The sequence below is a fragment of the Hemicordylus capensis genome, chromosome 6, assembly GCF_027244095.1.
Source record: "Hemicordylus capensis ecotype Gifberg chromosome 6, rHemCap1.1.pri, whole genome shotgun sequence".
Classification (NCBI taxonomy): domain Eukaryota; kingdom Metazoa; phylum Chordata; class Lepidosauria; order Squamata; family Cordylidae; genus Hemicordylus; species Hemicordylus capensis.
This window is the reverse complement of record NC_069662.1, coordinates 124458205-124482772: the sequence shown is the minus strand read 5'-3', so window position 1 is coordinate 124482772 and position 24568 is coordinate 124458205. Positions and strand designations below refer to the sequence as shown.

At 42.0% G+C, this 24568-nt stretch overlaps 1 protein-coding gene and 1 long non-coding RNA gene across 7 annotated transcripts in view; one reads left to right on the top strand and one right to left on the bottom strand.

Annotated features, from left to right (window-relative positions):
• Positions 1 to 24568, bottom strand: part of DGKB (diacylglycerol kinase beta) — a 418263-nt gene that overhangs the window by 244662 nt on the left and 149033 nt on the right. For all 5 annotated transcript variants that reach the window (XM_053261933.1, XM_053261935.1, XM_053261932.1 and 2 more), the window contains 3 exons: positions 23135 to 23251; positions 18993 to 19066; positions 16064 to 16138 (listed from right to left, as the gene is read on the bottom strand). In XM_053261933.1, coding sequence (XP_053117908.1) covers positions 16064 to 16138; positions 18993 to 19066; positions 23135 to 23251 — 266 coding nt within the window. The remainder of the gene's footprint in view (positions 1 to 16063; positions 16139 to 18992; positions 19067 to 23134; positions 23252 to 24568) is intronic.
• Positions 5662 to 24332, top strand: LOC128329952 (uncharacterized). Of its 2 annotated transcripts, none has more exons than XR_008309875.1 (4): positions 5662 to 5883; positions 7609 to 7743; positions 20452 to 20550; positions 24171 to 24332. It is a non-coding gene; the product is annotated as an uncharacterized LOC128329952 (long non-coding RNA). The 2 variants fall into 2 exon arrangements; XR_008309876.1 differs by lacking the exon at positions 24171 to 24332 and adding an exon at positions 22155 to 22291.

Sequence of the window (24568 nt, the reverse complement as noted above, 5' to 3'; positions counted from 1 at the left end):
ACTCTATGCACTCATATTTTCACTTGGTCTTTCAGCTCAGCATTGGGCTGGGGAGACATGCATCCAGGCTGAAATTCAACAGGTGAACCTTCCTTGTTCACTTGCTAGAGATGTTAATTTCCTGCCTGGTACATATCTACGAAGCACAGAAAATAGCACCTACTATAGAAAATGTCCAGGCAGAAATTCTACAAGTCCTGTTGAGTACAATGAAGCTTATTCCCGAGTAAGAGTGCATAGGATTGCACAGTAAGGAGCCAGGGCATCACCTATAATTGCAATTTTTTTTGCAAAGGTTTATCGTAAACCTGTCAGGCTAATCTTGAGCTATGTATTAGCTGACGGAGCATGTAACAGAGAAAGGGTCAAAAGGAGACTGTTAGAGCCAAGCAGTAAGCAAATGCCAATAACCAAAGCCAGTCCAAGTCGTCACTTTATGCAGTCAGTCAAACCAAGTCCAAGTCGAAATCCACAAGCATGGTACCAACAATCTGAAGTCAAAAGCACAGTGAAAACAAACAGGAACACAACTGGGTCGCTCACCAAAGCCGGACGTTGCTACCAGCAATGTGAGCGAGGCGAAGCCGTCTTCAATAGGCTGAAGCCAGGTGCTCTCAATCCTGGGTCTCTGAGTCAGCAGTTCTTCTTGTTAGTCGAGCCATTCTGCACGTGCACCTCCTTATCTCCTTCCTTTCTCTTTGACTGACGCCATTCTATAGGTGAGATAGGCTGCGCTTCCCTCAGAGTAGCCGACGTACTAGACTCTGTTTCTATTTCAACCTCCCGTGCATCGGTCCTCCTCGCCTCTGCAACTTCTTGCCTTTGAGATTGCTGCACTCCCTCTGCCTCCGCTGCCACAGTGCCTATTTCTTCCTCATCCTCAGTGTCAGATAGCATGCCCCTGACAAGGTTCTGCTTATATCTATATTTCTTTCCTCATAGGTAGAATGGAGAACTCTCTCCATAGAGAAAGAGGTGCAGCTGGACAAACTGAACAAAACTTAGTGAGTTTGATCATTGTCTCCTGCCTGGAAATGGCACTTCAGCTTCAAAGCAAGTCTGTCGCCCATAAATTATGATCCATATATACTTTGGACACAATGAAACCTTTCACGTGCCTAATCACTCCAAGAGGAATAGTATCTTTCCCTGCCTCTCTCTTGTACATGCTTCTAATTGTTGTAATTCTGCTAAGGCAGCTCTGAAGCAAAAGCACTGAAGGAAATACCAACAAGTGATGGGCGTAAGACACAGAAGGATTTGGTTCTCTGGATTGCCAATGCACTATTGTGATAAATCACTGTCAGCACGTCATTTCCAAGTGTGGAGGAGCATCTGGGAGGCAATTGACTAGTATCAGCAGGGCTCCCTTGGGACTGTCAAAAGTTATATAGCCCTTTCCATTGCAAGCAGTGAGAAATCCATGGCTTCCAATGTAACCTTGAGGTGCAGCCTACAAATATGTGGCATGGAGAAATTTTCCAAGCTGGTTATCAGCTTTAGCAGAATACAAGCTAAAAGACAGTCTTCAATTAATACCACATCCAGTCTCTACTGTCACTAGCTATCGCATAGAGGGCTGATGTTACACAATGCCCAAGAGACATGAAGGCAGTGCCCAGTTCAAATCTCAACTTGGCTATGAACTTGCTATGTGGCCTTAGGAAAACCATTCCAATTTTACATAGGAAGTTGCCTTATATGGAGTCAGACAATTGGTCCATCTAGCTCAGTATGGTCCATCTACTCAACTTCAGCCCTCCTGCAGATGTTGGCCTACAACTTCCATATTCCCTGGCTATTGGCCACTGTAACTGGAGATTATGGGAGTTGTAGTCCAAAAACAGCGGGGGGGGGGGCCTAGGTTGAGCAGGCCTGGTCCACACTGACTGGCAATGGCTCCCCTGGGTTTCACGCAGGAGACTTTCCCAATCCCAGCTCCACCTGGAGATGCTGAGGATTGAACCTGGGACTTTCTACATTCAAAGCAGATGTTCTACCACTGAGCTATTGTTTACATTTTATTGTTTACATCTTATATCCCACTCTTCCTCCAAGGAGCCCAGAGCGGTGTACTACGTACTTAGGTTTCTCCTCACAACAACCCTGTGAAGTAGGTTAGGCTGAGAGAGATGTGACTGGCCCAGAGTCACCCAGCAAGTGTCATGGCTGAATTGAAATTTGAACTCTGGTCTCACCGGTCCTAGTCCAGCACTCTAACTACTACACCACGCTGGCTCTTACTATGGCCCCATACAAGGGCACTGTAAGAATTACTAGCTAATGCAAGTCCACCACTTTGAACAGAGCATTACAGACAAGTCTAACTTCTCCTTTTAATTTCAATGGGACTACTTTGAGTAATTTTCCTCATGTTAACCAGCATAATATAGATATCTCAGTCATAGAACAAAATGGATTGTAGAATCTTTCCAAAATGAATGGTAAGCATTGCCCTGTTTCATATAAACCTACAGTGCAAGTTCTATTTACACAACTATCATTTACCTATGAGGTGAATAATGACTGAATTTTAAATTCTTCAGCATAATTAAATCCACAATAATGGTTGTTGACAAAAGTGGATGGCTCCTATTGAGATATAACCACTGAACAGTGAAACTCTTTCAGGATAAAAACAGGTGCATGTTACAAATTGCACAATGTAACAGAATGGCAATTTTCATGTCAGTTTGTTAACAGTGACTATAACTATTGTACCTTTTATGTTTATGCTCAGCTGCTGAACCTGCATGGTTTCTCCAAATTTACACTTATTTTCCCATATCTAATTTTTAATTTCAATTCTTAATATCAACTGACAGCAGCTTCACTTTCTGAAATCCTTATTTTAGTCATGCATATTTTAAAAACTCAGGGGGTTATTCATTTATTTATTACATTTCTATACCGCCCCATCCAAAGGCTTTGGGCAGTGCACAAGTAAAATACAAGAACAAACATCATTTAAAACAAACAGGTTAAAATAATATAAAAAGCAATTTAAAACAGTTCAGAGCCATTTAAAACCAATTTAAAATACTTAAAAACCATTTAAAAACCTTGGAAGGCCAGGCCAAACAAGTAAGTCTTTAGGGCTCTCTTGAAGGCCAACGAGTCCAAACTACAGATATCTGCTGGGAGTGCATTCCACAGGCCAGGAGCAGCTACAGAAAATGCCCAGTTCCGAGTTGCCACCTGTGGGACAGGTGGGTAACAGTTGTGGTAACCAGTGATTGACCTCTCTGGATGACTTCAATGTGCGATCAAGATCATGCAGAAGAAGGCGCTCTCTAAGGTAACCCGGACCTAAGCCATTTAGGTCTTTAAAGGTGATAACCAGCACTTTGTATTTTGCCCAGAAACATACTGGCAGCCAATCCAACTGTTTGAGAACAGGCATAATATGGTCTTTCCAGGTTACCCCAGAGACCAGTCTGGCTGCCGCATTTTAAGTTTCCAAAATACGTACAAAGGCAACCCCACATAGAGTGCATTGCAATAGTCAAGCCTGGAGGTTACCAGATGATACACCACTGTTTTGAAATTGTTTTCTTCAAGGAATGGACACAGCTGTAGAATCAGCCAAAGTTGATGGAAAGCACTCCTGGCCACAGCCTCCACCTGGGATACCAGGGTGAGGCCTGGATCCAAGAGCACTCCCAAGCTGCGAACCTGTTCATTCTTGGGGAATGTAACCCCATCCAGCATAGGAAGATCTAACTCATCCCTCAAATTCTGATCCCCCACAATGAGCACCTCCGTCTTGCTTGGATTCAGCTTCAATTTGTCATCCCTCATCCAGCCCATTACTGACCATAGCCAAGCATTTAAGGAATGAATGCCATTTCCTGAGGAGGAGGAGCAGCAGCAGCAGCATACGGTAAACACCCTGCGCCAAATCTCCTGATGACCTCACCCAGCAGTTTCATGTAGATGTTAAAAAGCATTAGTGACAGAATGGAGCCCTGAAGGATGCCATATAATAGCTCCCATTTCGACGAGCAACCATCACCAAGCTCCATCATCTGGAATCTGCCTAAGAGATAGGAGCGAAACCACTGCAAAGCAGTGCCTCCTATCCCTTAGGCGATCCAGAAGTATACCATGGTCAATGGTATCGAATGCTGCTGAGAGATCCAAACGAACCAACAGAGTCATGCTCCCTCTGTCAATTCCTGGGTAAAGGTCATCCAGCAGGCTGACTAAGGTTGTCTCAACTCCATAGCCTGTTCTAAAGTCAGTTTGAAATGGGTCTCAATAATCCATTTCCTCCAAAACTGCCTGGAGCTGGTTAGCCACCACTCTCAATCACCTTGCCCAACCATGGGAGATTGGAGACTGGCCTATAACTATCCATCGCTGAGGGATCTAGGGAAGGATTCTTAAGAAGTGGTCTAATAATTGCTTCCTTCAAACAAGGAGGCATCTTACCCTCCCTCAGGAATGAGTTAATGATATTAACTAGGCCATCCTCAACAATTTCCCTGCTAGATAGAAGAAGCCAAGTCAGGCAAGGATCCAGAGAACAAGTGATAGGCTGCACCACCCCATGCAGGGTTGAGGGACGGACACAAACACACACACAACATAAAAATAACACTGTAGTTCCTTGAACAGGACCTGAAACAGTATATACAGTGAACCCACAAAATTGAAACAAGATTGCCCTGGCTGTCCACATCCTGACATACATGCATTTATTGGCTCTATGTGCATAGAGCATGCACAGATGCAAACTGTACAAGCACAGGCTCCCTCCACATGATCAAGGGATCCAGATCTTATGTAGAGTTCTGTAAACTCTACATAAGAGTTTATTATTAGAGTTATGTAGGGTCTGTAAACACACACACACACGCCTCACACACACCCCTAATGAACACAAGCAAGCTGGGGATAGGGACCATGATATCATCTCATTCCTTCGCCACACATTCATTGTCAGGGGCATGAGCCAAGTCAATCCAGCTTCCATGAGACAAGTCATGGCCCCTGATCAGCTCATCGTCCACTGCCATGGGAACAGCTCTTCACTAAGCAAAGAGCTGCTCCTAGACAGCCCTCCTTGCCTCCACTCCTACACAGTAAAAAGGGAGAATCCAGCAACGGGAGCAGAAGGAAGTATACTGGGCCAGTAGAGAGCTGGCCTAAAGTATCTCCGTGGAGAGATACTAGGCCCACATTCTGCTTGCTTGCTCAAAACATTTCTACTCCTTTTCTTAGCTTTTCAAAACCCGGGTGCGGTGGTGGGGGGGAGCGATGAAGCGGAGATGAGAGTGCCACAGGCACTTGGGCCACTACGATTCACTGTGCATGGCTTCTGACCACATGAAAAGGACTTATGCATATTTGCTGCAGAGCCAATGTCATGACTTTACCAAAGTGGCATAAAAGGGCCTGTGTACAAGAATTGAGCATGGGCCCATGCAGACAATTTCCCCATAGGGATCAATGTGAAACTCAAAAAGATTAAAAACTGAACATTATCAGCACTCTCTCCAAACTATAATTCCCAGAATAGGACTGGTATAAAACAAGCATATGTTTTTAGTGTAAACCGGTGCCCACCAGCTACATCTCTCCCCAGGACTGAAGGAGGACACTTTGCCCCCACCTCTGCAGTTGGCAATTATGACATCACCTGTGGTTTCTCTATTATGATGCACTCATTGTCTCCTTGGTGATGACTAAAGCATTAGCCATCAAGTTTTAGCTATCATGGAGGATGCAGGAAAAGCAGCAGCATCTCACTTGGGTAGCTTGCTTCTTCTCCCCTCCTATCCCAAGAACAGATGTGATAATCATGACAAAGCAGTTCTAAATATACAAATGAGACTATCAAGAGCCCTGCCAGATGGTGATTTTGCTTTGGAAGCTCAGGTGTGCATTCACGTGTTGTCCAGATTTACATCAAAGACCATGAGAGCTATCAGGGAGCACTACTATCAGGGAGCACACACATGATTCAGGTTTTTCATGGCACATTGGGATTTAGCCCAATTTAAATCCAATTGACTTTTTGTGTCAGGTTTTGGGGCAAATTCAAAATATCAGATATGCCCCATTACTCACAGTATTTCACCCCTATTAATCCCGTGGTACAGCCTGCTGTCTGGGAAAGGCACAAGTAAGGCTGCAAAGTCAGAAGCCTTACCTGGCAGCCTTAGCTGTTCTTTTTTTCTAGAACAGGAATTTGTAATGGCTGGAATCAGCTTGAAACCAAGTGATCCAGCAGATGAGTAAAGTATTTCAGTCTCTCTAAATACCAAACCTTTTCCTTGCTTGCTTTTTTTGCTTTGGTTTCTCAAAGTAACTTTTTCCAAGGCTTAATTTTAGAGACAGTAGTGGGGAAAGACACTGAGGCTATTCTCACAAGCAGCAGAAACTGGGCTAAGGGAACCTAGCCCAGTTTCTGATGCTTGTCTGCTGCAATAGGACCCGCACAGCTCTCGGCAGCCAGCCCTCTTAAATCCCCCCTCCCCGGTTAAACAAGCTTAGCGGAGCATGCACCGCTAACCCCATTTTTTTGGTCATGTGTCGCCATGGCGTGGCTCCGTACCGTGGTGACTCACGAGTAGACCCCTGATGGGGAGACAACAAGCCCCTCCTCCAGCATCGGAGGACTCCCCAGAATGCCCACCCACACTTGTGCAGGGCATTCTGGGACTTCTGGGGGCAAGGAGGCCCTCGATCCCCGCTGCCCCAACTGGTTCTGTGACGGAGCCGGTAATCGTGTGGGCGGCCGATGTGGCTGCCCCAGGGCAAGCTGCCTGCTCATGTACGGGGAGAGCGGGTCAACCCTGCTCTCCCCACAAACCCCCCGCAGGCTCTCCACACTGCTCGTGTGGAAAGCCTCACTATGTTGCCTGCAAAAGAATCTTCACCCTGGAAATAGAGCAACTTGAACAAGAAACTACAGACAAAATGGACAAAAAGACAATCTTGATTTTGGGAATCATTTGGAAATGCTTAAAAAGATTCTGCCAACTTTAGAAAAAGAAACTCATTAAAAATGGTGATGAAAAGTAAGGAATGATGCAAGGAACATAACTTGTTGCACCGTGTCAGAAAAAGGGAAGTGAAAAACTTCAGATATTAACATCACCAAGACAAAGGTACATGCTTTATTGCTTAAAAAAAAGCAGGCATTTGGTTTCTTTCCTAAAGAATGAGTCACAACACCATCATGATGTGCTTTAGCAAATGGCTTGACTTGAACTACATGTTTTTTAATCAGTTTAAGAAAGCACCAAACCCTTAACAAAGAGTCCAATGATACACATTGTTGTACTGTTTCAGAAAGGAGGAAGTGTAAGAGATTACAGGTGGTCACCACCAACATGGAGGTAAGTCCTTTCTTGCCAAAGCAAATAACTGTTGGGTTTCTTTTCTGGCCCCCTGGCTTTTTCAAACCAATCACAGAAGACATTTACCATGGTTAAAGATTGACCTGACCATTTTGATTACTGTTTTGCAGACTGTAAGGTAATTTCCAGTTTACAAGGAAAATCTATCAGTTTTCTATTCTGTATTGCAATGTCTGTTCTCTCAAGAGAAAAAGAGATACTTCTCCAAGATAAGTAAAAATACTCCTTTGTCTTGCAGTGGAACAGACGTGCAAAGAACTGGATGGAGGACAATATTTACAGGAAATGGCTTTGCTTGAAAAGCATAAAGCAGTTCATGGTCTCCCACAAGCTTAACAAAGCAACCAACTCATAACAAAAAGTCTGATGTGAGGTAAGGAAAACCATAATTGTTGCTTTGCTTCAGGACATGTAAAACATCACCAATGTGGAAATAGACCCTTAAGAAGCAAGTCATTTATTCCTAATGGAAGTGGCTGTTTGGTTCCATTTCTAACCCACTGGCCTTTTCAGACCACTCAATGAAAACTAATTGTGCAGAATTTCAAGGATATTGGTTTACTCATTGATTTTTAATGATTTTAATGATTTTTTTTCAAAGCCTAAAACTGTTTGAAAGTGTCATAACTACTGTATTTCATGGCAGAAAGTTCCAAAAAGTTCTGGAATTTAATCCCCAAACTGCTCCTTGCCTTCATATAAAAAAGTACCCCATTAACTCCAGAATAGCTGGGCAGAAAGTTCTCAAAAATCATATGGAATAAGCAGTGTCACTGTTCAAGGACATCATCTCTTGATTTTTACTGATTTTTTAAAAGTGTTCTTAAAAAAACCCATTAAAAAGCAACCAGTGGACTGATCTCCTTGAACACCCACACATTTAATCCTACATTCATGTAGAAATTCCAGAGCTTTCTATCCAGCCATACAGGAGTTATTAATATTTTTGAGTTTCCCCATTGTTTCCTATGAGGAAATGAAGATTTAAGCAAAAGATTTCGGTACAGCTACCCCTAGTGGTGACCCATGTTCATTGCACACATTTACTCAATTGCAGATCTGCCCCTACTTTACCATATTTTTGTTTCATACCAACAAACTGCAGTTCACTAATTCAGAAGAATCATATTCACCCTATGTCAATAACTAGATTGCCTGTCATTGAAGTTCCAAATTAAAAAAAATAAACAGGCACAGTAAATACAAATCAACAGCATGGCAAAGGAAAAACTGAGGAGTAAACAGGCAGGATATGAAGAACTTTTTAGGCCCACAGAAAGGGTTTGCATTAAGCCCAGTGCCTTTTAAAAATCTTTTCCTTGAAAAACTACACTCCATGCCGTATCACAAACTGCTTTTTGACACTTCCCTTATTTTCAAAAGCAGGTTTCCGTAGAAATAGATTTGTTTGTTACAATCTGAGAAATACAAGGAACAGAACTAGTTTTGGGTTGTAAATCTCAGTTACTAAAATATATTTAAACATATCAGAAGCAGAAAACCAGACAGAGAATATTAGTGACAGATGTATTAAAAGAATGACAGGGAAGATATAGAGAAGCTAAATACATTATGCTACGTTTCCCAGACTATGGGAAATACCTATATCGGGCAACAGCCATATAAGGAGATGCTGAAAGGCATCATCTCATACTGCGTAGGAGGAGGCAATGGTAAAGCCCTCCTGTATTCTACCAAAGACAACCACATATCTCTGTGGTGGCCAGGAGTCAACACCGACTCAACGGCACATTTTACTTTACATTAGTCTTCCCTGAAGAGGATGTTGCATAAATAACCACACATGAACCACTGTTTGTGGGTGAACATGGGGAAAACTCTCCAGAACTATAACAAATAGCGGCAAGTGGTGATTGTTTCAGAATTAATGGATAAAGTAAAGGATAAAAATAGGGAAGAGGCCTTTCTCCTGGCCTAAGATCACATGCACACAGCAGCTCTGCACACCAAAAATAGTTATTTGGCTGCACTGCTGCTGCTGCTTTTGGCTGCCAACGTCCGTTCTTCCATCATCCATCCATCCAGATTTGTTTCCATTGGTGTGTTGAAACATGCATTTGTTTGTTGAAGTTCATCTGCCTGTCTTGCTTTACTCGCTCCTCCTGTGTGGTTGCTGTCTGCCCCACCTGCCCCACCATCTGCATTTGCTACCTGCTGCTTGCATGTACTAGGAGGCCAGGGTGAGCGTGGAAACACACTTAATATCAGCAGTTTGTAAGGAGAGAAGGTGGTGGTTAGGGAGGGCTGTTTAGGTCCCGCTCGGGTTGAATTAGGAAGGCCCCACTCTGAATGCATGTGCCTTGGGACTGTCACCCAGAACAAAACACATTCCACACACAGATAGGGGGAAAAATAGAGGCAAGTCTAAACGGAGAGTTGTTTGCTTGTTTCTGCAGCCTAAATTTAGCTATTGCCAGTGTGCCTCTGATTAGTATCAGCAGCTTCTAAGGAGGAAGGGTGGAGGCAATAAATGTACGGAATGCTGAGAAACCAAGTGTCTTCCTTCAAAATAAGATTTCTGCTGCAAGAAAATTCAGTTTTGGAATGAAGGCTAAGCAACACTGATCATGACTGGTGAATATTAAAAAACTCACCAAGCATGAGTTATGCAAATGTGTAAAATAAAGAAGTTATTTGTATGTGTTTACATGTAACATAGATTATATTGAAATGTTAAGGAGGCCCTGCACATGCCGTTTCACCCCAGCCCCTTGCCCCCTTAGGGATAGCCCTGAGAGCCTGTTACTCAGCACCCTACCCTCCGTGCATACATATGCAGGCAACACAATGGGCCATTGCAAGAAATGAAAGATCTCTGTGTGCCTCTCACATATTCATGCAGCCCTTCCTTTCTGCACCATGGAAATTACTCATGCTCTGGAGTAACTTACTTAACACATGGAAGGAAGGGCTGGTTGGGGCATATAGGAGACATGCACAGACCTATACAATGCAGTGGTCCCTTGCACTGACTGCATATGCACTTGTGCAGAGAGTGGGATTGGAGGAACAGAATTTTACTGAACCCTGTGGAATTCTCCACATGCAGGCACTATGTTTGTGCTTAGACTGAACAGGGCCAATGGAGAAAGCAGCTTTGATGAGGAAACTAGCAGAGTAGCAAGTTCATAGTATATTTGTAGTAGTGGTATTGGTTGTAATATTCACAGTAGCAACTGCATTCATAATAATAGTCCCATTTGTGGCTCTCATTCCTCCTCTCTTTCTAGAATTGCCTATAACAATATTCTTAGAGTGTGACCCTTCTTTTAAAGCTGAACTGGCAACTAGTTTTCCCAGAGAAGAGACAGCAATGGCAGCAAAACTAGAGCAGGTTCCAAAGACAGTGCTCCTGTGATGGCATTGGGCACTTTAATTGTAAAGCCATTCTACAAAAAAAAGTGGTGTATATGCAGCAAATTGTAGAGCCACAACAAAAGAATGAAGGGTACAGATATATCCTGGAAACCTGGCATAATATTAAGCTAGCATAAGAAAAACATAAACAGATAAAAAGATAATGCAGTACTGTCAGGATAATTAGATATTTCTTGCAGTAACTTTCCTAACTTTTCTATACAAAAAATTGTACTTTTAAACACACAGCTTCTTGCTGAGTAGGAAGACTGAGCTCTGACTTGCTGAGTAGGAAGACCGCTAAATTAATATTTGAGTCTACACTGGATGCTGCCCTCTTGTGGCTATATGCTACCGCTTATTTTCCATCCTCACAAGCCTTTTGGCACACATTAAAACTATAAAATCAATGTTGCGTTTTTTTAATTAAAAAAACTTATTTTAAAAACTTTTAAAATGTACTTTTAAAAATGAAAATCTATAGTTGTAATTGTTTCAGGTTTTCCAAAATAAAATTTAAAAAATAAAGATTCAAGAAACTTAGAAGCTGAAATACTTTGCCAGTGTGCAAAAAAGGATGCAAATATTTACCAGCCCTATGAGACCATAGGTAACTGAATGTACTTGTATAGAGTTGTAGTTTGTTTATACTAATGAATGACATAGTAATAATCTAATGAGGAACACTAGGCATGTGCAATTCTCTGGCTTTGAAGGGCATAAACTAAATCAATTGTTCATTGTCCCTGGCCCTGAGCCATTCCCACTGCTCACTTCCATGCAAAGCTCTATGGGGAAAGTGTTGGGAAGCACTGCACTTCCTAGAACTCCATGTACACCTTGTCAGACATTGTTGGGGCTCCCTTTAAGTATGTCCCCAGCACTGTACACACCTCCAAATGGAAGTGAGTGGTGGAAACAGCGGCCTCTGCACAGGGCCAGATGCAATGTACACATTATTTGACTTTGGATATTCTGAGCTGAACAACTGCACAGGTCTACAGAACACCACATCCACCATTAAGCATTAAAAGAAACAAGCTTGTTACCACATTTTCTCAGCTGCATGCTAACTACCACAGTCTGAGACTACGCTATTGTCAAATTGGAGGAATTCGCTTTGAAATCAATTTGCAAGTGTGCAACAACAGGGGATCATTAGTCTGAGAAAGGCAAATAAATGTTAGAGTACCCTTATAGGAGTAACTTGTACAAAAACAAGACTCAAGAAGGCTTGTGCGAAACAAGAATCAAGTTTATTTAAACACCAGAAGTACAATGCAAAACAAAAGCATTTGGCAACCAGGGCCAAAACACAGGTCAGATCTGCAGGTGAAATAGTTAGGATTCAAACTAAGTGAGCAACCACAAGGAAAGGGGAGCAATTACATAGGCAAGGAAGGGAGAGATAATGACAGAGAACACAGTTCAAGGTAAAACAATCTGTTGGAGCATGGAGAATTCTAGGCAGTCAGACGTGAGCATGACGCGAATATGCTGTGGACTCATGACAAGCTCACTTCAGGAGGATCTCAGCTTCAAAGCAATTCATTCCTTCCCTCCCCCCCACCATGTGTGCCTATTACTGAGGAGGTCCCCAGAGACTCAAGTATCTAAAATGGTCAGGGCAGTACAGGTGACCTGCACAAGGCACATTCCAGGCTAGAGTTTCTCAAGATTCTGCATCTTGCGATCCAGTATTCTAGCAGAGCTACGAATCCCAGTGACTTCAGCTCTGAGGTGAAAAGACTGTGGCTGGTGGAGCTCTGATGCAGTAGATGTGCACGAACTGGTTTGGAGACCCTTTTCCAGACCTCCGAACCTCTCAGTGGTCTGGCCAGTTCGGTGGGGGGGGCTTACCTTTAAGCAGGATGGAGGGTGCTCCCCCCCACTGCTGTTTCCCCCCTGCCAGTGTTGTGCCAAAAACCACTGGTGCGGGGCGTTGCACACATCGCACATGCGAACCGGCCACTTCTGGTCTGATGCTGACTGCGACAGCAAGAGGGCACGCTGCTGCCCCACACAAGCAATATTCGGCACAGCGCCAGTGGGGGCGATGCGGCAGCGGGGGAGCACTCTCCCTCTTGCTTAAAGGTAACCCCCCCCCCGGCCGCTGAACTGGCCATCTGTCAGTTCATGCACAACCCTAGTAGCCAGTAGTTCATGCACATCCCTAGTAGCTCCCTAGAAGTACCTAGGGAGTTTGGGCTGCTAACTCCCATAGAATCAGGCCTGGAGAATCTTATCCCAAAGGCAGCTTGGTCAGAGCTCCAAGGATTCTGATCAAATCCTTGTTCCTTTTCCAAGATGAAGGGGAAGCAGAGTTGTCTTATTGTTTCTCTTTTAAGCCTTGAAAGTAAATCTAGCAGTAGGAAAACTTGAGGAAGCATTCTCCCGTTCAGGTGACTAGGGATGTGCAAACCGGTTCAGTTCAAAGGCTCGACCTCGAACCGAGCCAGGTCCAAGTCACACAAATGGCCTGTGAGCATGTGCGGAGGTCAAAGAAATGGCCTCCAGCATGCACAGAGGCCCAAAACAGCCCTGGACACTCAGGGGGAGGCCAGCACATGTTGCGACTACTTCCTTTTTTCACTTAGAGAAGCCTCCCACTACCGGTAAAAGAATCCTCACCAGATTCCCCTTTGCCAGTAGGGCTTCAAACCGGGCCCGAAACGGTTCAAATTCAAACTAGACCAGGGCCAAGATCAGAGTAGGACAAAACCAAACTGGTCAGGCATGGTCTGAATCCAGTTCAGATTCAAATTGAGCCAGGGAAACTAGTTCTGTGCACATCCTTACAGGTGATAGGGCTAGAAAAGGCTTTGGCCCTGTGGTTATTCAGTGGTTGACCAGAACAATAAAGCTCTACTGCCTCCAATCTCAAAAGAGGTTACTGCTAGTTGACTGTATTAAGAAATGCTATGAGTGGCAGGTGGCTGGCGTAGCCTTGAATGCTCTTGAATACATCAAAATTTCTTTTTTCCTGTGGAACATCATGCTTCCTGGCTCCCAATCTGTTTCCAGGCACAATTCAAGGTGCTAGTTTTAACCTTTAAAGTCCTAAACAGCGTGGACCAGGTTATCTGAGAGAGTACCTTGTCCTGTATGTTCCAACTCAGATCTTAAGATCTTCTTCAGAGCCGCTGCTCCAAGTGCCCCATCAAATGAGGTGAGGCTGGTGACTACTAGGGAGAGGGCCTTTTTGGTGGTGGCACACAGGCTATGGAATAGCCTCCTCAGTGAGGCTCGCTTGATGTCGTCACTTTGTTCTTTTAGATGCCAGGTGAAGAACTTTCTGTTCACTAAGGCTTTTTGAATTTTTTTTTAAAGTTTTTAAAATATATTGTATTGTATTTTTTATTTTGTGTTCTAATTTGTTTGTCTTGTTTTATGTGTTTTTATGAATTTTTCTTTATTATTGTGTTGTGAGCCGTGCAGGGAACAATTTGTTATAGGGTGGCTTACATATTACTACTACTACTCATGGAACAATTAACTCAGCAGAGGGAGCCTCCCTTTTCCAGGTGGTTCTCCAGTGGTCAAGATTTTACTTCTGTGGCCATTTTAACCTGTGCATGACTCAGTTACTAGAATGCCAAGTCTCACTGCTGACTTGCTCCCATGACAACTCTTAGTTCCAAGGGGGAACAACAGAAAAAAAGCAGTGGGGGACCACAGGCTATCTGCTAGCAAGCTAGAAGAAAGTGTTATTTACTGTAAGGTTCTTTGCTAACAGTGAAATGAAATGTGAAAGATTAACACAGGTTTTTAGCACATGCAAAGATGGTCGTAGAAAATGGAGAGCTGTTATGAAAAGCATACCATTGTTTCTTTTCTAGCTCAAGTTGTTGATCTTTTACACACTTCTAAGTTGTAAAATGCAAAACTGATTTTATGGCCACTTTGCTGAGGCAGCAGGTCTGAGTCACCATAAAGAGGTCTGAGGCAGCAGGTCTGAGTCATCATAACACTAACACAAGTGGGCAGCGGCGGCAGGGGGTGATTTCCCTTATACCAGACATGAGACTTTTGGAAGCAAAGAGGTAGGCACTAGCGATCTCATTTACCACCTCTTTTCATGGAAACTTTGGGTCTTTCTAGCCCACAGGAGCAGTAGAAACTGCAATGCTTCCTACAAAATGGTACCTTAAGGAAGACTTTAGGTCATTTTTCTCAATGCTCTACTACAGTTGCATTTCACTGAACAGGTCTGAAGCTTTTATTGTAAGTGACAGGTTTACAGAGGCCCTATTAATAACCAGTTCCTTGGTACTGCAAAGCTATATTATGCCGAATATAATTCAGATCTGTTGTGAGGAATTAATAGATCTCATTCAGATGTTGGTTTAACTGATAGCGGAATCACTAACAGGGCTACCTTTATATTCATCAAGAGTCATTATGGAAACCCTGGGGCCTAGGCTATGAGGGAAATCAGCCAGCTCCATATTTACATTGGAATTAGTATATCCAGACCTATATTTATCCAACTCCCTGTCTGAAAATATGCTAAGATCAAGCAGTTGTTTACCAAATGAATGAGAAAGGCAAATACCATCCACCTCCTCATGTGGAAAATGGATGATTTCATCATTAGCATGGGAAACTCTGGAGTTGTCACTTAAATCCTTATTTTTAGTACAGTGAGGTGGAGTAGCAGAGAGTACTCCTAATTCAGTCAGGGAGCATAACGCTGTAACTGTAGCCTGAAGTCCTGAGATAGTTAATGCTGGCCAGGATAATGCTTTATGTGGCTGCCATAAAATAGCACTAAGTACGGTATCATCCTGGCCAGAGTTTCTTGTTTTGTTTCAGTCTTTCTAGCACTGAAAAGTGTATGGATTTATTTAAAACGCTCTAATCTATTCTTCAATTCACAGGAATTTTAAAAAGTGAAAGACAATAAAAATTGAATACACAATTCAAATATTCACTAGTAATTACATCTGAATCAGCAGCTTTCCTCTACCAGCAGTGAAAAATAAGAGGCAACCCAAATGAAATCAGTCTCACACTGGCCTAAACAAACAATTTTCAACAACACTGCTAAATGGATTGAGCTCCCAGGCCCTGCATGTCTGACTCAAATGCGTACATACATACCTCAAGTTTCCGAGTGAAGCAAGTGACTTCCATACAGTGTGATATATGTCTCAATACAATACCATTAATTTTTATTTCTGCAGTATTAATTCAAGCATATGTTGCTGATTCATAAAGATCATATACTTAAGTGTAACCTTAAATGTGTTCTTCCAATTATGCTATATTTTATTTGATAAGTTCATGTCGATGGCATTTAGCCTTAGACTTACCCTGGCATTGGTCCATTTCCAGCAAGGCTGTAAACCTGCCGAGGATTCAAAAGATACTGAAACTTTGTATAAATTCTGTAGTAGAGAAGAAATATTTAGTAAGCTTTATTAGCAAGTCAATTACACTTTTGCTAATCCTAAATTATATCAACATTTTTTGGGGGGGGGGGGGGGGCTAAGGAGCTCTTCTCATGATCAGTGAGAAGAGCTCCGGGGAAGTCTGCAGGGAAGGTGGGTTTAACTGACCTTCCCCACAGACAATCTCTGTTTGTTCCCTGGGTGGGTGGATCACCCGCCCAGAAGACTGGCAGCTCCAGGGGTCAAGGTGCCAGGGTGCACCGCTCTGTATCACACACACACCCGAGCTCCTCCAACAAATGCATTGCAATTATTGGGATCCCCCCTCCCCTCCTCCAAGTGTGCCAGTCGCAGCTGCAAGCAGCTGTGGCTGAAACATGACCAAAAAATGAAGGGAGCATTCGCTCCCTTAACCTCATTTTAGTGGGAGACTACTTAGGCAGGTTTGTCACCATGTAGCTGCTGGGATTGGACTAACACATATGTGGAAAACTGGGCTGGGCTCTCTTAGCCCGGTTTTGCACGGTCATGTGAATAGCCTATAAGTTTATCACATGCTTATCAATGTTAACAGTCTAAAGCTTTCATTTGAAGCTTGAATTTCCCCATTGTACAAAAGGCAAAGCCACCTAATGGCACAGCAGGGAAGTAACTTGCCTAGGGAGCAAGAGGTTGCTGGTTCAAACCCCCATTGGTATATTTCCCAGACTATGGAAAATACCTATATTGGGCAGCAGCAATATAGGAAGATGCTGAAAGGCATCAACTTATACTGTGAGGGAGATGGCCATGGTAAACCCCTCCTGTATTCTACCAAAGAAAACCACAGGGCTCTGTGGTTGCCAGGAGTTGACACCGACTCGATGGCACAACTTTACCTTTACTTTACAAAAGGCAAAACCAATCATATGATATCCTCAGGCTGCAATGAATAGCTCCATATAATTTCTGAATATAGAGAACTGCAGGTATATCCAGGATCCAGTCCAATGAAACATGATTGGGGTTTTTTTAACTTTGAACATCTTGTCTCCAAGCTATATCATAAGTTCCTTTTGAAATTCCCTCCCATCTCAACACTTATTTACCATGTGGCAGGCTGGACTAAAATAACTGCATGGCTCTTGTAGTTCCTGGCCATTCACACTGCTTGTGTGAAGTGCCTCAATAAATAGTACACCTGCCAAATTAGTTTTCTATGTGCTTAATTTGGTGGGGTGGGGTGGGGAAGGGACTGCACTTCATCATGTGGACCCTCACATTTAGTGATATAGGCCAGACACAGGTTTGTCACCATCTTCATCTGCTGGTTTGCAAGGACTAGCCTGTAAAGCAAGGCTGCACAACTTTGGAGCTCCAGTAGATGTTGGGACTACAACTCCCATAATCCCTGCCGACTGACCACTCTGGCCAGAGATTATAGAAGTCCACAAACAGCTGGACAGCACTATTGTAAAGTCATTTCAGTAGGGTGTTTAATATTCTCTCTCTAAATCCTATGTGTGGAGGTTCCACCCCATTTCTTTCATCATGCCCAATTATATCAGATAATGTAAGATTTCTTCTTAGTCACAGGCATGCATTTTACTCTGCTGTAAAACAGAAATATAGGTAGCTGCATCTCTGACGAAAGTTACACCCATTTGTAAATCTGCCACATTGGAACAGTATGATCATTTTTCAAATGTTTCTTGATGCCAGTCAAATCCTTGAGAAACCAAAACACATGCACCATCCCTAGCCTGGAAATGATCCAAAGACAAAAAGTCAGTACAGGGTCACTGACTTTGTCTTGTGGATGAATGAACTACTACTATGATGATTACAAAACCAGACATCTGACAGTTGGTTATGCTTGGAATTTTAAGCACTAAATATCAGCCATAATGTAAAAAGAGTCTTGTTTGGGGAGTTTTGTTTTGTTTTCGAGGAGGGTGAGAAAGTGATTGGTTTGATTAATTAGACTTTCTTAAAGTCTTCCAAAGGGAAAAATAAAGTGACTCATTTGAAGGAGTCAAAAAAACCAACAAAAAACCCCGGAGAAGTAAGTTTATCTTGAGCAGTCTGCAATTTCTGAAGCTTATTTTGGTGAAACAAACTAATTAACATTATTATTGATTACATGCATGATACAATTTTACAAAGTGAAAGGAGCTTTGAATGATGTTCAGGAAACTACATTACTGTAAAAAGACATGGACAGAGAAATGAACTTTAATCCATCTAATCAAAATGTCTGAGTTTTGATCATAACTCCTTACTAGCAATTGAGATTCTTTCTATAGTATCCTAAGCAATAAAGATTATTATACTGTATTGATGGGTACAGCCTCTCTAATTTAGAAAATTCCAAAATGTGACAAATACTTTTTTTGTTCCACGTCGCCATTTTGTGGGTTGTGTAGCTTACTGAACCTTACCCAGGTGATGTTAAGGATTTCCAAGGCTTCCACCAGCAACATTTACTTCCTTTATCTCACGGTAGTTAGGAATACCTTTGCCTTTCAAAGGGCCTCAGACAGAACTTATTTACCGCTACTTTGCCTTCTCATTTAGTCAAACTTTGATGGGGAGAAAATGGAGTTCTGAGTCTATTCCTTCTAAGAATTGAGATTTTTCTTCAGCAAAACAAAAGAATCCAAAAATATATATTTCAGACTCCATACCCATTTTTTTAAAGTAATGCATTGAATAGGGTACGTAATTGGGGTTAAGTGTAATGAGAAGTTGCAATGAATCACACACAGGTAATTTTTTTCTCAAGAAAAAAGAATAGGTCTCCTGTTCAAAAGATACTGACACAAAGCTTCAACAAAACCAGCAGATTGAATAATCAACAAGAAATACATACCTTTCTCCTTGTTTTCCACCACTTTTGGGATTGACAAAAACTAAAAGCGGATGGCTACCTTGAACAGGTGTAATCTAAATTAAGAACATGCACAGGAACTCATTAATCCTCTTTTTTCCATTCGGTTTGTCACTGTACATACAAGAAGAGACTTGTGGAAACCTGTGACTTCTTATGTGTACCATGCAATATATTAACTCTCAAATAATTTGCTAAAATGCAAGTGAATTTTTGCTTTTGATCCTAGCACAATGTGACAGGGCTACAATGGCATTTCCAATTTGTTGCGCAGATTACTAGGCTCTAAAGACATGTTTAAAACATTAACACACTCAGGAAATGCATGGGAAGTAGAACACAGATTGCATGGCTAGTGCTGATGGACAAATTTTCAGCAGCAGTAAATCCATACAAGAAAAACATAAATATCAAGGACGTTTAAAAAAAAAATGTTTTCCTCATATTTGGAGACTGGGTTTTTTAGATTTTAAGTAACACACCAATATCATACATCCTTGATTCTTGTTACCTAAAAGGGAAAAGCCACAAACAGGTGGGATGCTGACTAAATTTGTAATGTCTAAGCACCTTTGAAATAAATGAGACAAGTCAGTCATGATTAACTTAAGTCCCATTCATTTCAGTGGGACCATCATGACTAACTTAGTCTGACTCCTGCCCAACATTGCACAGAGGACTTTCAGCCAGAGCCTCCCAGCCAATCTCAGAGAATTCAGAGGCAAATGTGTGTTTATTCAGTGACTTTATATTTACATGTTTACATTTTAACTTTTTTTTCTTGTGAAACTTGACACTAAAAATGGTCCAGTCAATGGACCAGTTGTTTCCAGGAGCTCCTTCACTTTGGAAGTAAATCAATGGAACATCAGTTAGTCATGACTAACTCGTCTCATTTATTTGGAAGCAAAGGAAGAGGCAGAAGATGCTTAGAATGTTGTAGAGCTTGACTGACTCCACAACAGCTATGAAAAGCAACAGCAGGTAGGGACAGGATCATTGTCACCCCAATGTTGGGAGCCATTCAAATTCAAGACTAAAGAAATGTAATGCTGCCAGTCATTTACTTAGTTTTTTGATAAGGCAATGATGAACTGGACAGCGGTCCTACTGATACCATTCATTGGCTATGATCCAGTTAAGAGACTCGGCCCAGTAAGTATTTACTGGTAACCTTTTGGCAAATTCTTAGACTGGAGACAGAATATAGTGCATTTTTTTTAAAAAATGTTGACCATAGTTTAAATACAACAGAACTCTCGTTTTCCCTGCTCTTAAGGGAAAGCACAGTTCACGTCCCTTTACCCTTTCCAGACAATCATCTGTTTGGAAAGAAAAACATCTATGGACTGAGGTACATGTTTTTCTGATTACAGCCTATATCAAAGATTGTCACATCTTTGATGCTCTTCTAGAATGTTAATCAATATTACTTATTTAGTCCAATTCCAGGGGTGTTTGTTCCTGTGAATGAAGCATAAACCAATGGTTCTCGTTATGACAAAGATGGACTGCCTCTTGGAAGCCCCTACGGATTCAGGTTAATTAATGAGACTCATCCTAAGGTTATACATGATATATTACTTCCTCTAATTAGAAATAATAATCCTGATCATTATGCTGGTTAAGCTGGAAAGAAATAAGATGAATGTGCTTAACTATGATTAATAATAGTTGTACCTAAGTAGTGATATCCTCTGCCACTGATTTGCCTACATAGTCTTGCATTACAATGTTTTTTACTTGATACATTAGCAACAGAAATATTCAGATGAATATGACAAAAATGTTCCATTTAAAATACATATTATTAAAAGGAAAAAGTTTCCAAGCTACCAAAATGACCTAATCAATTTTTCATTGTCTGTGCTTTAAGTGGGGGGGAAATATCATTCAACTATTTATTACAAGTCTTCTGCTATAGACTTAGATCATTCAAAATGCAAAACACATTTCAGGCTAATATGGAAAAAATACTTTAATGAAAGTATAAGCGATATGATTATAACATATATAACAACTATTCACTGATCACTTTCCTATCTCAGAAGTAAGCAAGTTGCCTTTTTAATAGAAATTATCTATACCGTTAAATTTCTCCCATGATTCACCTGTTGAAATATACAAGCTACTATAGGCAATGCTATTTACCCAAAGATCCTGCTCAATGGCTTTCATAGGTTTTTTTAACATACGTCGGTTATCAGCTATTTACTAGAACTACATAAGAAATAATCCATATCACTGGAGACATATGTTGTTTGTTTGTTTGTTTTAAAAATAGATAGTCTTTGTTGAGACCAAGGGTTTTTTTAAATTAAATGTTCAAAATCCAAACACACAGCTGGAATGAAATCACCGATCAGAATCTCTGAAGAATGCCAACAGAGTGGTATATGAGAGAAAGCAAATGATTTACCTTTTTACCTATACTACTGGGGGGCTTTTAAAAGAAGTATTCTACTAGTTTTATAAAGTCCTGTGCAGATGATATTCCTAGAAAAGGAACTGTAGAATTTGCAAACTCTTGCACAATGGATATTCATATCCTATTACAGAAAATGTTCTTTTTGATATTATTACTCTCCTGCCTTCTCCATGCCTAACTAGAGTTAAGCTGAGTTCTCCGCACCTAACAGGAGACACCAGGTAGGGATGTGCATGAACCGGTTCAGCGAGGCCTTAGGGAAGCACCAAACCAGCTCAGGCGCCTGCAGTCGAACCAGTTCAGGGGGGGCGGGGAGTGGTTCCCTTTAAAAGAAGATAAGGTGGTCCTTACCTGCCCCTGCGCTGCCCCACCGGGAGGTACAGAGGCCATGTGCATGCCAACGCTGTGCACAGGCTGTGGCCACACACAGCCTTTTGTAGAGCAAGCACCACACCCAGAAAAGCAGTGGGGTGATGCAGGAGCAGGAAAGGACCTGTTTTCTGAGCAAACTACTCCCTGCACCACCTGCAGCTGCCCAAGCCCATTTGCGCTCATCCTTAACACCAGGAGGCAGTGCCAGGACAAGAAGTTGGCAAGCAAGGCAGCTGCTCAGGGTGCCACACAAATGACATTACATATTAAGGGTTATACATTTTAAGCATTTTTAATGTCAGAAAATCCCTACTTCTATGGCATATATTTTGTGGTGCTTCTAGTCACAAGCATCAAGATGATGGTCCGGTGCCTTTCAGTGGACAGTACCACATGGATATTTGGAGATCTGCAGTGCGTGGGAAGGAGGCATTGCCCAAACCATTACAAAAGGTGGATGGACACAGTTACACTGCAAAACAAGAATCCCATCTTCCTTTCAACAATAATTCACTAATCTTGCAGCCTGAAATGTATGCACAATCAGATTTTTTCTCAAGAAAGCTATAAATATGTTGTTTATGACAGGGAGGGAAAGCAGCACCCTGTTATACAGAGAGTTGGTTCACATTACCAGCCAAAGGGAAGAAACAGGAGGTTCCTGGAGAGTGTGCACTCCCAGCGGATGTATTATTTCAACTCTCCAACCCAGGGTTCCCACGCCAGTCCCCAACCTAACTTTTCCACCTGAATTTTCTCTGAAATCCTCTGCCCAGTTCAAGAGATCCAACTTCAAATGTCAGTGACAAGTTGAGCAAAGAACCGCAGGCAGAAGTTGCAAACTTGCACTGGAAATGGGTTTGAGAGGTCAAATTGTGTACTTCACTGGGGTAATTTTCAAACTTTGCCTAAGGTGCATAAATGCCTTCTCCTGGCTCTGCCTGGAAGTGATTATATGCTGTGCTTGATACAGGTAGCACTAGACAATGGTGTGATTTCATAAACCATTTTAAACTGAAACTGCTAGCACAAATGTTTGGTTAACAAATCACTAATAAATCATGTTACCCATGATCCTGATCTACAATTATGTAAGAGAGCATTTGTGTGCATACTGTTTAGCAAGATATTTGGGGTGGGTGGGTGCATAGGGCTTTCAGGAAGTTCTAAGCAATACCTTATGACTGCGCAATCTGAAGTGTACCACATGCTAAAGGGCTTTACCTGGGATGGTTGTGTGGAGGCAAGCTTAAATTGGTTCTGTGGTAAAGAGAAGAAGTTGAAAGATTGGCTGTACAGGTTAAAATAACAGAACTAATCACACCTGAAGACCTTGTCCATCTACAGTGACGGAATTTGCTCTCTGCATCTTGTTCCGATCACCTAGTTTGTTTGTTTGCTGAGAACCACTCCTTTCTTGTTTCATAGTTGCTTGGCGTTCCTAAAAGGGGAGGGGGACAGATTAACATGATATAATATCTTGCTATGGTTGAAATGGAAGATTCTCACTCAGGATAACAAGTTCAAATACTGTTTCTGTGATAATGAGTTCCATGATTGCAATCAAGTCTCTAAATGAAGCCCAACTACACATGCATCTATTTCTGTATCTAGACAGAATAGTGGTTTCTAAATAGGTAGATGGCAATCATTTTGTCACAATAACTACTAATGCAATGGTGTGAAGTTGGTAATACAATGTGTGGTCATTGATACAACTTGTTGAATAAGGAGATTAATTAGAAAATCTCTTGAAAATAAAAACACAGCAGATCATGCATCTTCAAAACCTGGCTCACTCCAAACACAAAGCCCTCAAATGTAACAGTCTGACCACAGCTGGAAATAGGCTCCAACTGGAGGATTTGTTACATTACAACCTCATTTATCTGAATGAACTAAAATGATGTATTAAAATTGGCTAACAGTATTAGATCACATTGGAAGATCACATTAAACTTTGATCTCAGGTATCCTAGATGCTTGTTAATTTTTATAACACACTAGATATCACCACGAGGGGGCATTAGATTAGTTCTACTGGGTCAGTTTAAAGACCAATCGAACCCAGGAGCCTGTTTCCAGCAGTGGTTGGACTCTTTCCTGTAAGGGATTTGCAACAGCACAGATTTTTTTTTAAAAGGATGCTCCTTTCCCCTGACATCCACTTCTATTTTTCAACCATTTAAAGGAAGCCTTGAGCATTAAAAATGGCCTGTGATGGCCATTTATTTTTAACAGAACATTCAAATTATTTTTACATATGAGAAAGGGCCAATTTTAGAGCAAACAGAAGTAAAAACACTTCCGAATAATAAACTCTGAGCACAGCCATGACTCCCATATCTTTCCCCTCACAGGTGTTTTGTGCCTTTAAAAACATTATCTGAAGAACAAGCAGAAGTGCAGCAGGTGCAGCTGTTCGAGTATGGAGGCTCAGTCAGCACCCGTGGAACTTCCTCTCTCAATTTCATAACTTCAGCAAACAAAATAAATAAAACAGCAGGACTCTCCTATGCTGAGAAGCCCTTACAGCTACATACGTATAGCAACTCTCCTTTTCTTGCCCCAGGATGAGCAGCAGGTCTCAGTCTAAAACAACTTTTGAACAGTTGGTGGCCCATGTCTCTTTCACACATAGAGGCTTTTCTCACAACCAGCCTAACCCTGCTTGGGGCAGCCCAGGCAGGCTTAGGGTGGTCATGGGAAGTGGTGGGATCCTCGAGGATCTCTCCGCTCCCCTCTCCACTAACCCGCT